The 17,172-nt window shown below is 33.4% G+C and overlaps 1 protein-coding gene across 4 annotated transcripts in view; it reads left to right on the forward strand.

Moving 5' to 3' along the window:
• Positions 1-17,172, forward strand: part of LOC123708259 (brain-specific angiogenesis inhibitor 1-associated protein 2) — a 141,736-nt gene extending 124,564 nt beyond the window's left edge. For 2 of the 4 annotated variants that reach the window (XM_045658883.1, XM_045658884.1), the window contains 13 exons: positions 2,646-2,721; positions 6,122-6,214; positions 6,597-6,658; positions 7,354-7,425; positions 8,666-8,803; positions 9,978-10,043; positions 10,510-10,701; positions 12,211-12,424; positions 12,680-12,935; positions 13,400-13,553; positions 14,258-14,470; positions 14,605-14,771; positions 14,882-17,172. In XM_045658883.1, coding sequence (XP_045514839.1) covers positions 2,646-2,721; positions 6,122-6,214; positions 6,597-6,658; positions 7,354-7,425; positions 8,666-8,803; positions 9,978-10,043; positions 10,510-10,701; positions 12,211-12,424; positions 12,680-12,935; positions 13,400-13,553; positions 14,258-14,470; positions 14,605-14,771; positions 14,882-16,673 — 3,495 coding nt within the window. In that variant the 3' untranslated portion in view covers positions 16,674-17,172. The remainder of the gene's footprint in view (positions 1-2,645; positions 2,722-6,121; positions 6,215-6,596; positions 6,659-7,353; positions 7,426-8,665; positions 8,804-9,977; positions 10,044-10,509; positions 10,702-12,210; positions 12,425-12,679; positions 12,936-13,399; positions 13,554-14,257; positions 14,471-14,604; positions 14,772-14,881) is intronic. The other 2 variants (XM_045658886.1, XM_045658885.1) reach the window with 2 other exon arrangements.

Below are 17,172 nucleotides of genomic sequence, written 5' to 3' on the forward strand. Positions count from 1 at the left end.
AACGAATACGAAGCATGATATGACAAAGCCTGCAAAGTCGTGCGTACACCTACAGAGGCAGTTTTAAGATCACGAGGTCGTAAAAAACATTAGCACGTATTCGGCTCGATACGAGCCAGCGATATTGGGTTAAAAGGGAGAATGCATTGGCTTTTTGTAATGCGGCAATAACCTACGGATTAGGACGAGGAAATCTCACTTTCGGTCCTGTTCCTGTCGTATTTATGCCTTTCGGTACGTTAACGGCTTACACCCGATTCTGGTTTTATTCCTTGGCACTTGCATTAATATTGATGTCGAATAACTGGTAACGTAATTTTATGTTATGTAAATCGAGGTCTAGATTTAAATTTAGAAGGATTTAGATGTTAATGTAGCGTAAGACGTGTAAGGTGATTACGCATTTAGGTTGGAAGAAGTAGCTCAAAGTAGTATTTACAACGGAATGTCGCGGCACTTTGCCACACCTCGGCGAGGTTAGCAGCATCCTTGAAAGGCTACATTCCAACACTGACGTCTATTTACGGTCTAAGCCCTCGTTTTCTCTACCAACTCTGGCCACGTACTAGGCTTTATGTATTTCTAGATTATACCATGAAAACATTGGAATTAATTTAGTTTTGTTTAACGCGCTTTTTTTACATCCTTTTATGTCAGACTTTTCTATGAATTCACAAAACACATATGTTGTTAAATACGTAACTTTCGACAAACAACATTCTACAAAATGGATTCTTAGAATGTCTTGTCTATTAAATAAGTCGAATAGTTTATGCATATTTTGCCTAGTCTCTCTCATCATAGTTAAATAATTTTGACCTTGACTTTGACAGGTATTATTAAATTTATAACACAAAAACATAACTTATTTATGTGCTATGTGTTGCCACTATATAATTCATGCTATTATGGGCTATACCTGACAATTAATCATTATTATTATTACTTAACAGCTGTGGCTCCATACTTATTTAACCATAAGATTCAGAGCAGAGACTATGACTCTCGTATATTAAACAAAATAGATTTTTTTAGAAGTTTCAGAAGAATTAGCGCTTGTCTCTAAAATCTTAGACCAAATATTATGGAGAATGAGTAATTATGAATCAATAAACCAAAAGGTAATCTATTTGTCCTGTACTCCTCTGGCTTATAATTATAATAAAACATTTTATTCCTTATAACAATTAAATAAATAAAATACAAATTCTTACTTTAGTTTTTTAGTTTGGTTTAAATTTGTTGGTTGGTTTGGTTTGGTTTGATTGGCCCATAATAGCATAGGCCTCCTTCAGCCCTTTCCAAGGTTTCACTTGCTGGGTCCATGTGCTTTCGACCCCTATGCTCCTAATAAGGCTATATAAGAGTAAAATAATCACATTTCAAAACTCCAAAACCATTTATAGGACTAGAATTGTATTTTAGAAAATTTAATACCATACCCGCTGATTCTAATCGTGATTCATATTAAACGTCCGACTATCTACATTACATCTAAAATGACGTGTCGCTTACGCACTGACCGCAATTTATTTGTTTTTGTTCAGACATCATCTTATGAAATACTGCCGCATAAATATTGGAGATATTATTTTCTATTTCATTAAGTTACCAATGGTTTTTCTAACAACATATTTTTTTCTATGATAAACAAGGATTGTTTGCTTTGAAATTCTATATCTAATAACACACTACTGTAAAACTATGATTGGTATATTTCTCTATGGAATTGTCATTAGCTTTTTTACTAATTAAGTCGATGTGTGAGACGTAGTCATATAAACATACACGTAACAACATTTCAGACCTCAAGAGCATGCTCGCTGGACAAAAATATTGCACTGGCTATTCGATATATATTTCGAGGCTAAAGACAAATCGTACTAAAATGGGATCGAAAATTTTATAACCCCTATAATCATTGTATCGTCCCCGTAGGCTATGTTGAATAATCAAATTCTATAAAAAATACTTTTTTAAGTTAGCGAAACTTTTTAGCCCACCTAATAATTACTTACAATATTGATATTTCATTTTAATATTATCATTGTCATTGACTATTACTCGATACCTATTTCCTTACGAGTAGGTAATGCTGTGTTAGAGAGGTTGAGCCTCCGAGTACCGATTAAACACACTAGGCACTGGAAACAGAAATAATCATCACTTAGTGAGATGCACTACTTAGCAATGTTTTAAGATGCTTTTTTGTACAAATGAAATAAAAATTAAGTAAATATTCTTATAATTTTATTTTATGTATATTTAATTTAGAATGCATTTAAAATTAAAAACACATTAGTCTTATCAAAACATCATCTAGATGGTGAATTATGGTGGAGGAGGTTCTGAGTTAAACTCCGCGGAATGAATATTTAATTACGAAGACACAAACGGTGACCGTAAAAAGCGTAAAACAGACTTAGAAATGTATTTGTCTATGGTCTATTGAGATTTATAGATGCCGCAATGGTAACGGAATCTCCTTCATTAGAAAAAGTACAAAGATACCTGATATTAAATCTTAAGTATACGCTCATAATGCCCATATTTGAGTGACACTTCTTGAAGAAACCTTTTGTATAACTAGATTACAAAGACTTTGACAGTAGATAATTAATATTAATTGCGTTTCTTTGTTTCAGAATATCCTGGACAAATTCAATCCAGGTGCTCGTCAGATGATAACAGCTGGAAAGGCGTATTTAAAAGCTTTACATGGTATGTAGTATTAGATATTTTATTAAAAAATACTATTTAGGTACAGGCCTCAGATTTCTGTATCTATTTCATGATCATTTGTCTAATAGGCAAGTAGGTGATCAGCCTCATGTGCATGACACACGGCGTTGACATTTTGGGCCGGTTCCCTCACGATGTTTTCATTCACCGTTCAAGCGAATGTTAAATGCGCAAGCAAAAATATATGTATTTACCTTATCATAAAATTATCAATAAACAAGTTCTGTTTTGATGTCGAGAGCACTTTAATACAAATAATAATAGATTGAGGGTTTGAACCCCCATTTATGGGCGAACACATTTGTATATTGACTCAATGATAAATCTTCTTAAGATAACAAAATATTTTTAAAAAATCATTTTTTTTAATATTAGATATAAGGAAAAGCTACCAAAAAACTTTTTACCGTATCTATTGATTATATAAATAATTAATAAAGTACTTACCTTGATTATAGAATAATTAAGACATTACAGAGTAATTTAAGGAAAATCCACTTCGAACCCGACTGTTATAATTTGCGACTAACTTATTTCCATTAAAGATAATAAATATTTAATTCCAATACTAATTGTTATTAAGATATTTTAGGAGATATTTGCCAGAGAAGTGTAAAGAAGGGCAAGTCTATTAAGGAATAAATTATTGTCATAGTAACACACTGTCAACATTGTAAACGAAAATGTGAACAAGATTGTCAAAGGCTTGTAATACGAAAAGTTTACGTTGTATAACATAAACATGGATTCTTTCGTATCTAGTCAAATGGCCACAACTTCCGCACAACGGTTCATATTGGCGTATAAGTGATGAAACTTGATCCATATAACATTACACAAAATACCGTGTTAAAATTGTTATGAAGACCTGACCTTTAAGGTCTGGACCTAAAATTTCGTTATATCTTGATTAGGCGGTCGAAGGCATGTCGGCCTCCTCGCAATGTTTACCTTCATCGTACGAGTGGTGTTAAATTAAAACTAAAAGTCAATTGGCACGGTCATGATTCGAACGCACAATCTCAGGGTTGAGAGGAGCGCCTCATTGCTCTTTCATTAGCCTAACGCTGGATTAATTTAATTCCCAACCCGAGCTTGTTTCAATGTGATTCGAACCGTCCTCCACGGACGCCAATCAAAATCCAAATAAAGTGATTATTGGTCTGGAAGTATTTTAAGGATTTGACAAAGTGATCGTATTTTATACATTCATAGAAAAAATCCTCTTAAAATGTTGCGTAGTATGAAAATTTCCTCTTTAAGTGCTGTCTTTTATATTGTACTTAAGCTTAAAATATTCTAACTCGTGACTTTAATGGCGTCGCTACAAGGAATATATAATAAAAACGTTTTCTCTTTATGTAAAGATTGCACAAAAAATAATGACCGTTAAATGCATATATAGAATTTGAATTAATGGTTCAATTAAAATATACTGCAGAGTTTTAATAGGACGAAACTAGAACTACCGACATATTTTCGTTAATTGAGATGAGCTCTGCAAATATTAACAGAATGGTCAAACGATAAAAATTGTTATTTATAAAATGAGGAAAGGCAATAATAAACAAACAAGGGCGCTACAACCCTTTTTAGTTCTGGGCCTCAGATTTATAAAATGAGGAAAGGCAATAATAAACAAACAAGGGCGCTACAACCCTTTTTAGTTCTGGGCCTCAGATTTCTGTGTCTGTTTCATGATCGTTTGATAATCTATTAGGTATGTAGGTGGTCAGCTTTCTGTGCCTGACACACGCCGTCGATTTTTTGGGACTAAGGCAAACCGGTTTCCTCACGATGTCTTCCTTCACCGTTCGAGCCAATAAAGAAAGAGCCGAGAAAGAAAGTCCATTGGTGCACAGCCGGGGCTCGAACCTACGACCTCAGGGGTCGTGAGTCGCACGCTGAAGCCACTAGGCCAATAGGCAATAGTAACAATAAAAAAATAAAGTACAGAAAACATCTAAAAACAACAAACTTGGTGCCTGAAGGTTTACACGACGATACGCATCTCTTTTAATTCCTTATAAATTAAAGAGTTAAAAATATTTATATGCCTTATACATTTTACATCTATCTTAAATTTATGAACACAAGCAATCATATCCCAGATTGGCTATGACCTTTTAATAACTGAGATGACATTTTTATCATAGATAAGTTTTTCATAGCTACTTTTTACGCGTTAAAATGTTCCATACAAAACAAATACATGGCTGGCTACGTATTCGAAAATCCCAGTGTTTATTTAAGCCGAATGTATCGGACTGAAACAAACGAGTATTTTATAATAAGCTTTATTAATCCAAGTTAACCTTAATTGTTTAGTAACAACGACAAAAATAATGTACATAGCCAAATGGGTTCATTCCCAATATACATGCAAAACCAGAGCGTAGTGTGCTTGTTTGGCTGTGAAACTGGAGCATAGGTTGTGCCAAATTGTCTCCATGGCTTATCTGAAGTATTATGCCGGGCGCAATAAAGTCACCCATTGTGTAATACTCTGAATGTCTTGTTTACTCACTTTTAAGAGATATATTACCATTTAATTGTGTCGAGCCGAATTTTTATGAGACAAAGCTTTTTCGTTCCAATTTTAAACACTTACATAATTTATACTGAGTCGTAACTGTGTAAATTACTTTAGCCACGGAGTTGAATTAGCGGTTGTTTTATGATCATCTACTTGTGAAAAATGATAGGATTATCAGTCTGGGCGTTTCGGGTGTTTGTAAGTGTGTTTACAATTACGTAACTATTCTGCTACTGCACGCCTAGTCGCTTGAAAGGCCTAAATTTTAGAGACTTGTAAAAAGTATAATATTAAATGTTTTATAGCATTTGTAAGATTGGAGAACTTTAGGAAAATTAAATCCTTAGGGTTTAAGAGTTGATAAACGAGCTATTAATCCTTTTAACGGCTTATGTTTAAACCTACCCTTTAAGAAAAAAAGTAATTATATATAAAGAGAGTAATAACTGAACTCACTAATAACTGACTAATATAAAACTCTTAAAGAGATTTATATTAGTCAGAGAAATATTATCACATCCGATGACTTTATTTTTTAATAACTTAGTATGCACGTTCGTCATGAATGTATGAAAATTTGTCAACACGAACTGTCATTTTCATACAAATTTAGTTTTTGACTTTCTTCATACACTAACAGTTAAGGCATCTTGACTAAGCCCCCAGTAGTGCTTCTAATCAGATAAATTGACTTTGACACAATGACAATTTACAACGTGTAAGATGTCTATGACATTGCGTGGTGTTACCAAGCTATTAAAACAAATGACATCGTATCCTCGTATTACATCTCTGTAGAGTTATTAGAGCATTTACAGAAGATGATGAAAATGTATGTAACAGGCGCAGCAGCGGCGTCGCGTATGTATGTGGATGCTGTCGGCAAGTTGGGGCGTCAGGCTCAGCAGGGAACGTGGGGTGGATGTGCCGATATTGGTGAGTGAGACATACTTAAGCAAACTATACAAATCAGCTTTTTAAAACCTAAAAATAAATGTTTCGTTTGAAATCGTTTCTGGTCTCCGACTATTCGCTATTTACGTAACCAAGTTGTCCCGAACCTTGTCACTGTATTCAAAATACTATAGATTTTCTCTAAAAAACCCATCTAACAAAACAATTTATCGATGTGAACCTGTGAATTATTGTTTATTCATGTTACTTTATTACTTTTCCATACAAAGAATTTTACGCAGATGGAATTAAGTTTTAAAAAAATATTGTATTTGAAGTGTTAGTTATCTCGTTAAGGACTTGTAAAAACACAAACATTCCTACTGAATATAAAAGATATTATAATCGATAAAAAAACTTGCAGGAACCGCTCTAATGAAGGTCGTTGAAGTGTACCGGGAAATACAAGATCAACAAATGAACATTGTAAGTATACAAAGTTTTCCATTCCATTTATTTATAATAGGCTCGTGACATTGATGATCAAATAGATCTAAATGTTTAGTAACACTATATATGTATCTCAGTTTTTTGAATTTTCGTCCTAGAAAGATATTAGTGCCACTCATGGCCATGTGTAATACCTTTTCTGAATCTCTATTAAATGCACCAAAATGGGTATGTAATACAGGGTCATACGCAAGGACTCATGAGTACCAATCTAGTGGATAATATGAAAAAGATAAATAATGTAGACTTTTTCGAATTTTAACATGAATTAGTGAAAAATGAAAATTTTCTTATAAAAACGCAAAATAAATGATAACTCTGCAGGGGTTGAGGTTAAGGTACTCCTGTAGAACAATTTTTTGCAGGTGATGATCCTATATAACCCTGATTGCGTTAGATCCACGACTTCTTGGCCACCCTGTATATACGATACATGATGATTTTAACACAGCTTCTATCATTATAGCTCGATTTGAGATTCAAATTCGTGTCATGATAAATAGTTAAACCTCTAAACCAACGAGCTACAATACATACCAATTAACCAAATTTAGGAGAAAAATAAGATCGACATTTTTCTTTACAAATACCTCGTAAAACATCTGTCGTAAAAACTTTCTCATTTTTTATTTCTGCGAAAGCTATAATCTTAATTTATTTGTTTGTTACAGTTGAAAGCATTCTATGTCGACTTACTAGTGCCCTTAGAAACTAATTTGGAGAAGGACACAAAAGTAGTGCAGGTACAATTTTGTTTAGAATATTATTAGAAATTAACTTAACTTTACATACGTATCGCTAACATCGTAAAGGCTATAAAGACAGTGGCACTACAAACTCTACTAAGGTATATGGCCTCAGATGTCTGTATCTATTTCGTGATATTTTTTATTCTTAATAGGCAACTAAGGGATGAGTCTTATTGCCCAACACACGCCGTTGATTTTGGCTAGTCAATTGTTTCCTCTTGTGGACTCTTTGGATGGACTCCTCAGGAGTCAGCCTTAAATTCGCACATACTTGTAGAAATAATAGTCCATAGGTGCACAGACGACCTCATGCTGGTGAGGCGCTTGCTCGTGCCACAATACCAACACTCAGACACAAAATAACTGCATTGATATAGGTACACAAGTACAATTATCAGGAAAGAAGTTAAATTAATTCTAAGTTTACATTTACTGCCAGTTCGCAACTCAAGGAGCGGGCAAGAAGAACTGGCAAAAAACTCTCCGCCTCTCTTTTTAATTACTAAGTTTTGAGTCATACAAATTGTTTGAACTGGAGCAAATTAATCCAAGGATTAGGATCATTTAAATATTCGTCAAATTTATAAAAAACCTTTATTGATTAATTTACGTTTAACGAGAGCTTAGAATTTATTTAGTCATAATTGTCTATTAGTTATTTGTATGTCATAAACAAGATTTTATACTTATGTCAACATACAAGAAACTGAATGCAATAGTTTTTTTAAAGAAACTTCATATACAGAAACCTTTGAATCTTGCTAATATTGTTTCATTATTACTTAAATCTCGGTAATAGAAAAGATGTATTTTAGAATGCATAAAAAAATTATGTGAAAATTTATCAGTCATATGTTAACGTAACATATTATATCTTTAACTAAATACCGCAACGTTTTTTTAACAACCTTTGGTTCTTAGTGCTTTTGATGCAACAAAAATCTTCCGCCTAGAATATATCAGATCAATCTATAAACAAAATTATAATGTATACTCCTAATACGTTTTAGTTTTTTTGACGAGAAATTTCAACTAAGAAGCCTAAACTGCTAAATTAATCATAATTGGATGTTTTTAATAAATCTGACTCCTAAAATATAATATAACACAGAAATATAATCTCTCGGGGTTCTAAAGCGTTATACAATATTTCTTTAAAATTCATAATACTGATTAATTCATATGACTGAGACTGATCTTATGAATCAATTTTATCTAACATTTTTTATCACAGTCGGAGCAAAAAAGATTTCTACAACAACACAAACTGCGATCCGAGAGTTACAGCAAAGCAGCAGCAACAATTAAAAAGCAACGAAAAAAGAAGACGAACGCTACTAAAGTTGGCTCCGCTATGGACAAGGAAATGAAGGTAAATTAAACAAGTTGTTTTTCAGATTTAATTAATCTTTATTGCAGATAAATATATAGATAGACATTTTTAAAGCTCTGTATGCATCACATACTCGAGGAGTTTACTTGTCTGTATCCGCAAGTTCTTGATTCATTTTAATATTAAAACAGTCAGATCTATTTTAGTCATAAAATTTTGGAACAGAACTATTTTAATGAAACAGAAATACCTATCAATATTCTATCATTCAAAATGTCTGTTACAAATTACATTTATAAGGGAAATATTGAAATTTAATAATTATTATTTATGTAACTGAAACTCATCTTAAAGTTTATTTGAACGGCGTCCGGCGTAGAAAGTTACTCATTTAGAAATAGATTAAAATTTAAATGAGCGGTAAATCAAAAAGCTTTCTTAAACATTAAATAGTACCTAATAAAGAAAGTTTATTAAACGATTTACCTTAAAGGAAGGCGTAAGATTGTAATTAAGGGCTTTTATCGCAGACGTCACACCATAGACAATTTGCATATTTAACGTAAACTTTTATTAGTATGGACACATCCACATGAAATCATGACCATGTAAATTACGTTGTCATATTTTGAAATAATTCAGTAAATGATATAGGTTATTATACCATAAACATAAAATAATAAATACTGTTTATAGAAGTATTTATACTACTTTGATTTTTTTACAAGTTAGCAATAATATATATAATTTTTTATATAATCGACTCCAAAATGCATTAAAAATTACATATCAGATTGTAAAATTCCTACGGTGGGTTCAATTAAAAAGCGGCAAAATCACGACTCGGTTATCGGAATTCCAGATGTTTGAAAATGCTATATACATTTGGTATGTTTATATAGCGTAGCACAATACTTAATTACAACGTACCTTGGTATAACTTTCTGTATAAAATATCCCATTACCTGTAATATATTACAGTAAAAATATAGATAATAAGCGAAAAAATCTGAGAGAAAAAATAGACGGCAAATTTTCTATGTTTTTTATAATCTGTGAACATCCATACAATGACATTATCTGTGGCGTGGCGTTGGCGCTTAATAATTGTTTGATTTAATTGTAATGTTAAGTAAGACTGTTTTAGTTTATAATTGTTTTTTTACTCTCTTTGATGTGTGGGCGAATAATAATATTCTTTATTATGTTACAGAGCATGCAAATACTAGAGGAAGAAAAAACTAAATTAGACGCCTTTTGTGAACAAAGTTTGAAGAACGTAAGTACTTTTCACCCAGTACCCACGCGAATTTAAAAAGTTCCACCTTTAAAAACGAAAAATCTGCTTCTCAGTATATTTTTACTATTTAACGTAAAGTATAGTAGAGCTTGCCTTTTATACATAAGAACATAATAATGATACTTAATGATAAAATTGTCAAATCGATATTTATGCCCATTGAATAGCCCAATAAAATCTAAAAAGGAGACCACTAAACTATACTATGGTTACTTACGATGTTTTTTTCTACTAGATAGTAAAATAGTAACATCGTTGACCTTTTCGGGAACGGTTCATTTCACAAAACAAGAAAAGGCAAAAATCTATTATAAATTCAAAAATCTTCATTTACAATTGAATCTCAAGCAACTTTGTTTGCTTTTTTTGCTCTACACATATTTATATATTATATATGTAGGCCTCTAATAGAGTCTTGTCGTAATCCATATAAGCTTTGTTTTAGGCCATGACTCAAGAGCGACGTCGTTACGGTTTCGTACTGGAACGCCAATGTTCGCTAGCGAAGCATTGGCTTGCGTACCACTCAGCTGGCGCTAATGCGTACAACACAGGCCTCGAGGAATGGCTCGAAGTGTCGAGGACGAGGGAGTACTTGCCCCCGAACGTTGAAGCCATGTTTGTCAGCAGAATGCGAGTAAGTAACATAAAAAACATGAATTATGAAACATGCACGGCAGCGTTTATAACATAATTATGTAATTCAAAGTAATATTTATGATGTTGTGTAGTGTATACTTCGAATTTAAAATGAACTGTCACATCAATATTATAACGAATTACCTCAACTTTGAATTATGTTTTGTTTTCAAAATTCTTCTGCTTAGTGTTTGAATCCCGACGAAATAATATTTTTTCGGTGTTTTTTACGGAAGCCTTGGAAGGATATAACTCGTAATTATATGTCCATCCTGTGTATATGACGGTTCACGAAAGAAAAAAAAAATTGTATTACTCAAATTAAATATATAATACAATGAAACAATATTTACTAGCTGCTGTAGTCTCTGGCAGAATGACCAGCGCTGTGGAACAACTCTGCTCCTCAGCATAATGCTGAGCCAGGGCCAATTACAACCACAGCACACACGCATTACACAATTAAACCTTTTTCTTGAAAAAATTTTTTATCTCTATATTATTATTCTTTTTTATATTTATTTTTTGATTATTGTTATTTTGTGTGTTTTTTTAGTAATAAATGTTATGTCTATATCTATATAAATGTTATATAAACTAATATTATCTATCAAATATAGGATTCATCGAACTATCTTATACGAATATAAATCAAGTTTATTGAAGAAATATTTACAAAATATTGACCTTATATTTTCGTGTTCGTTGTAAAAGTTTTCGGATACGAGTATAAAATTACTTTATTGGTTATTGTATGGGCGTTTGAGCTTTATATTTCGCAACAAGTAAGTTGATCGCGGGCTTCAGAATAAACTTTTAATATCAATAAATGTCACCACTAAGAGCAGTGTTGGCCCAGTGGCTTCAGCGTGCAACTCTCATCCCTGAGGTCACAGGTTCGATCCCCGGCTTTGCACCAATGGATTTTCTTTCCATGTGCGCATTTAACATTAGCTCGAACGGTGAAGGAAAACATCGTGAGGAAACCGGCTTGCCTTAGACCCAAAAAGTCGACGGCGTGCGTCAGGCACAAAAGGCTGATCCCCTACTTGCCTATTCGATTAAAAAATGATCATGAAACAGATACAGAAATCTGAGGCCAAGACTTAAAATGTTGTAGCGCCATTGATTTTTTTTAAATGTCACCACTTCTTTTATTAAATCTTAAAAAACATTTCAGACAAACTAAAAACTATACTTTTGTAATAGTATTGCTCAGGACATCCGCTATCAAAATATTACTACGTATTGTCCCAAGCAGCAGTAATTTTTTAACGATATAATGATGATTTTAAGCTATTTTCTTTAAAAAAATCCATAACTTAAAACTTGAGAAATAAGAATAAATAAAATTTTGGAATATCTCCTAATTTTTCTTTTATTTCACTCTTCATTGCCAATAAAACATAATGAAATTTAAGGAATTACGTAATTTCCTTATTACTATCTCATCTATGCAATACTAGACGTTTTTAAACATATTCTAATTAACATAATATCCTTGTAGCAAGTATCATTCTGGGCTGACGAAGACATATACGCAAGTCCTCGTAACGGAGATGATGACGATCGCGTATCAGTTGGTTCTGCTTTGCGCAAGACGCGATCTGTGGACGCTTCATGTCTCGATGTACGCTCTATCGCCGATCTTGGATCACCCAGTCAGGGCATCTCCAGGGCAAAGTCGGATTTAAATTTGCAAGCCAGCTTACATGAGCACGGTAAATTGATTTTCTTTTGTTTTAGTTCAAATTAGTTAGGAGTACGAATTTCCCAGATCCTGCTATTTTAATTATATTTATCTCTATCTATAGGTCTTATAATTTGTTAGAAATACATTTAACAAATTGAAAATAATAAACATAACGACGCATCGTTATTAAAACAAAAATAACCTTTCTTGTAAATATGTTTGATTCCCTCCAATTGTTCATGTTCTCATATTTTTACAATACAACTTTATATACATAATTTAGATTCCGATATGCGTACGAGCACTCGGCCGACGTCACTCGCTCCACCGACTTGCACATCTCGAGACCCACCACTGGCAAGGGCCTTGTACGCCTACGCAGCTGCAGGGGACAACCAGCTTAGTTTCCAGCAGGGAGACATATTAGCCCTGCTAGGAGATCGCACTAAGGGCTGGCAGTATGGAGAAAATTTGAGAACACACAGCGCCGGCTGGTTCCCGCTGGCTTACACCGAACCGATCATAAGTGAAGAAATTATGTGAGTATAGGATATTAAAACTATTTCATCACGGAAAATTTATCGAATATTTATATTGAAATTTAACCGTATGAGATAAGGGAGATGAAGCATCCAATAACTATTTTATGTGGACATATGTTTCGCGATTTTTCGATGGTGTACTCGAACCTAGCCGAATTTTCTTTCTAAAAACTCAACTAATTTGCGATAAAGAAAAAGATTCAGCATATTATCAGTATCAAAAGGTCTGCTAGTACATATCAAGTACAGAAGACTAGTCACCTACTTTCGTATAAATAAAAATACGCAATGCAAAAACTAAATGGACTCTGTACATACTTTGATAGAAATCATTTACCATAATTATACACAGTAGATAAAATATTCGGAATATTTTTTCATCTTCATGTTTGTCAAAATTCATATTTTATGTTTAAATTATTTACCAGCTATCAAATCTCATATATTCACAATGATTCCAGTAACTCTCCAGCCCGATGGAGCTGTGCGCAGACGCCGAGTGAGACTCCGCCGCCCGCGCCTCTCACTCACACCCAGATGACCACGCCTTCTGGACATTCGCATCCACCCACTCGCATGTTTGGTGATACTGTCACTGCGCATCATGTCGCTAAGGTATCCCTCGTTCAAATACGTGTTCTTTAAACTAGTCTAAAGCAAAATAAGATATTTCAGAACATCATTATCTGTTATAAAACATTAGTTTTTATTACATATTCCATTCAATTCGATTCAATTCAAAATTATTTATTCATTTAGGTAACACAATGTACACTTATGCACGTCAATAAAGAAATACATATTAAATGCTTCTAATTTTTAAATTTACTGCCAGTTCTACTCAAGGGCGTAGAACGGACAAGAAGTACTGCCAATAAACTCTTCGCCACTCTTTTTAATCGCCAAGTTTTTGTTTTACAAAAAGTTTGTAAGGAACCATTAGACCATGTTCCACATGACATCTTTAAATAATTAATTATAATAATACAAAACTATAATTATATAGTTAACTTATATATATTATAACTTTGTCCTCTATCAGCAGTAAGCATAGTGAAATAGGAGCATGCTCTTACATTCTCGTGGGAACAGTTGTAGTATTTATTTTCAAAAAATTTCTTGTATTGTATCTAGCTGTACACTGTTCTAAAACAACCATGTTACCGGAGCATGAAATATATACTAATCTTGTTAGATAAAACAACCAATATTTTCTGGAACCAATATTACTCTTTTATCCTAGTCAGAATTAGAATCAATATCATCAGTTCAAAATCATAATTATTCCTCTAATATAACAAATCCCTTTCCTTTACCAGGGTCGCCTTGCTCCAACATCACCAGGCTTGCCCCCTACATTGCCCGCACCGTCTCCGAATGCTCTCACTACATCTGCTAGTGCCACTTTTCATTCCACACCATCTGGAGCTAGCAGTGCAATAAAGAATTCCACATCCGCCGCTAATTTCACTACACATGCTGTCATAGAAACGAGAAGTTTTGGACCACAGACTCTACCATTGCGATCGCAGGTAAACTTAATAAACTTAATTTTTGAAGAAAAACATAAAAGGAAATGATTTAGAAACATATTTAACATTATGTGAGTAAACTTTTCTATTTAAGAGCTAATTTGGTAAATTTCTCAATTTTTTTTAATGTTTAGATGACACAAAATAAGGCACCGGCAAAAACTGTGGTGTCAGCAGTTGGGGCTGTCGGTAATGTGTCGTTGCATAGCTCTAACGACTCTGGTTTCTCAAATGAACCTCCACCGCAACCTGATATCGACTACAGTGATGAAGAAGCTCAGCGACTTCGGGTTCCAATAAGGTATTTATGATTTCCCTTTAAATATAGTAGATGCTTTTACCCACACACTCGCTATTTGGATGTTATTTATTTTTTGCTAGTTTTTTACCTTGGTTTTTTTTATTTTGTAGTAAGTCTGCTCATCTAAACAACGATAATAGAGCCTATTTGTTAAAAACACAAAGCTTGAAGCGCGGACCTAAACTAAACAACACAAACAACGGCTACTTAACAGATGATCAGCAACTGCTTCTCCGCAACATGTTAGACATGGACAATAATTCTCAGAAAATTAAGAGAACGAAGTCGTTTTGGAAGTTTGGCCGTACCACCGCTGAAGAAATAATGGAAGGGATGTCGTTGTGGCAGCATCGAGATATCGTTGATACAGTACCAGAGTACAAAAAGAAGCTGTTTGTTAAGTTGAAGAAAGAACTTCGGCCAGCTCCAAGTATACCAGAAGTACGAAAACAAACAAGTCCAGAGAAACCTGTCCCTACAGAAAACGTACAAAGATCCCAGGAAACAATCGACAGAAAAGACGTAAAAATTAATGGTATGAGGCAGGCAAAAAGCTTGGGATCTATCCAAGCACAAGAAGAACGAGCTGAAAAACATAAACGAAACAATGACAACTATCAACAACCTCAAATGAATAAAAAGAGCATGTCAGAAAAATCCATTGTGGAGGAGAAACCTGAGGAATTTTTACAAAGAAATGAATCTAGACATTCAGATTTCACTAATACAAGTACTATAAAAACAAATTTTGAAAACAGCTTCTATAACGATGAAAACGGTGATGGTTACGTTATGAAAACTGTTAAGCGACGTGAAATACTACAGAAGTATGATAATGATAGCAGCTCTGAGGTTAATTCTGTTGCTTCTAGTACTGATCCATATGATTGCATCATTGTAGATGACCATATGACATCAAAGAAGCAGCAAGAATTAGATCGCCGCAGACAAACTCAACTTATGGAAAAGGAAATTAAAGCCAATAAAGAGAACGCGTATATGTCTGAGTTTGATGAAATTGAAATTACTCCTGTAAAACCCCACATGAGAGCAAATTTGACGTCAGAGAAAAATAAAAAACCATCTCATGACAGATCGTCACCAAAAACTATGGAATTCAAAACCTTTAAAGATAATTCAAAAGAAATTAAAACATTTTCAGCTTCATCTGAAACGCTAAAGTATAAGGACAATGACCATCTAGCTGACCGATACGGTATACCTATAGAAAGAAATAACAATGACATTCGACAAGACGAATCTTATAATGGACACGATGATGGAACTCTCAAATACAAAAAGCATTCAAATGAAGAAAAAAGTCGTCAACCAAATAATTTCGATAACATGAAGAACAAAAAGGATTATCCGAAAGCAGAAGCAAGAAATCAAAAGAAAGAATCGAAACAGTTTGAAACCCGAGAGCCAAGAATTGACTATTCCTTAGACAGACGTCAAAGTAAAAAAGAAATTCCTGACAAAAACCGCGAGGTTAGATCACGAAGCAGAATAATCCGAAGTTACGATGACAGCTCATTGCAATACAACGGAAGAAAGGAGGAGCGATATTATGATACGAACATATCGTACTTCAGCGATCAAGAACGTCGTGGTTCGAGATATGATTACGAGACGGATTCCAAAAAAGCAGAAAAATCTAAAATACGCCAAGAGGAAGCGAGACTGGAGGGCAGAAGATTCGTCGAACAAAGAAACGAGAGTCAATACAGCGAGTCAGATGATCAAAAATTTAACGAAGCTTTAAAACAACAAAGACCGCAGTTATTACCCAGAACAAAGTTACTTAAACGCTCAACTGAAGGACCTGAATTACCTGAAGAAGGTCACACCTTTGGACCGTGGTACGATTTATGGGGTCGGGAAACTGCCATGTACAAGTAATTATAGGCCTATTTAATCTAAGGATACCCTTTCACCATTGTCAAACATTTCCCCTTGCACGAGTAGTTAACTCATATAGTTTTGCACTGGCTACTTTTTTTTTAATCATTGTAATTCTCTTACCAGTTTGTATATTTTTGTTGTTATTGTTAATTGAAATTAGTTTTACAAATACTTATAAGATTAACAATTATGATATTAGTGAATACGAATTGATATATTTATAGTATATTTTTACATGTTACAGTGAGTATAGTCATTCCGAATTTTAATTATATCAATAAAATTTGATTTATTTTTACACAGGCCGCAACAATTTGCAACAGTAAAACTAAGAAAAACATTAACAAACGACAGATCGTCGCCTGCCATTGATTAATGTTTTATATATTTTATTATTATTTTGTTATAAATATTCTATATGTAAATTAGAATCACACGTATTTTGTACAGTTATTCATAGTTTAAGGAAAGAATATATCACATTTTTTTACAATAA

This window comes from Pieris brassicae, chromosome 4 (genome assembly GCF_905147105.1).
Source record: "Pieris brassicae chromosome 4, ilPieBrab1.1, whole genome shotgun sequence".
NCBI lineage: Eukaryota > Metazoa > Arthropoda > Insecta > Lepidoptera > Pieridae > Pieris > Pieris brassicae.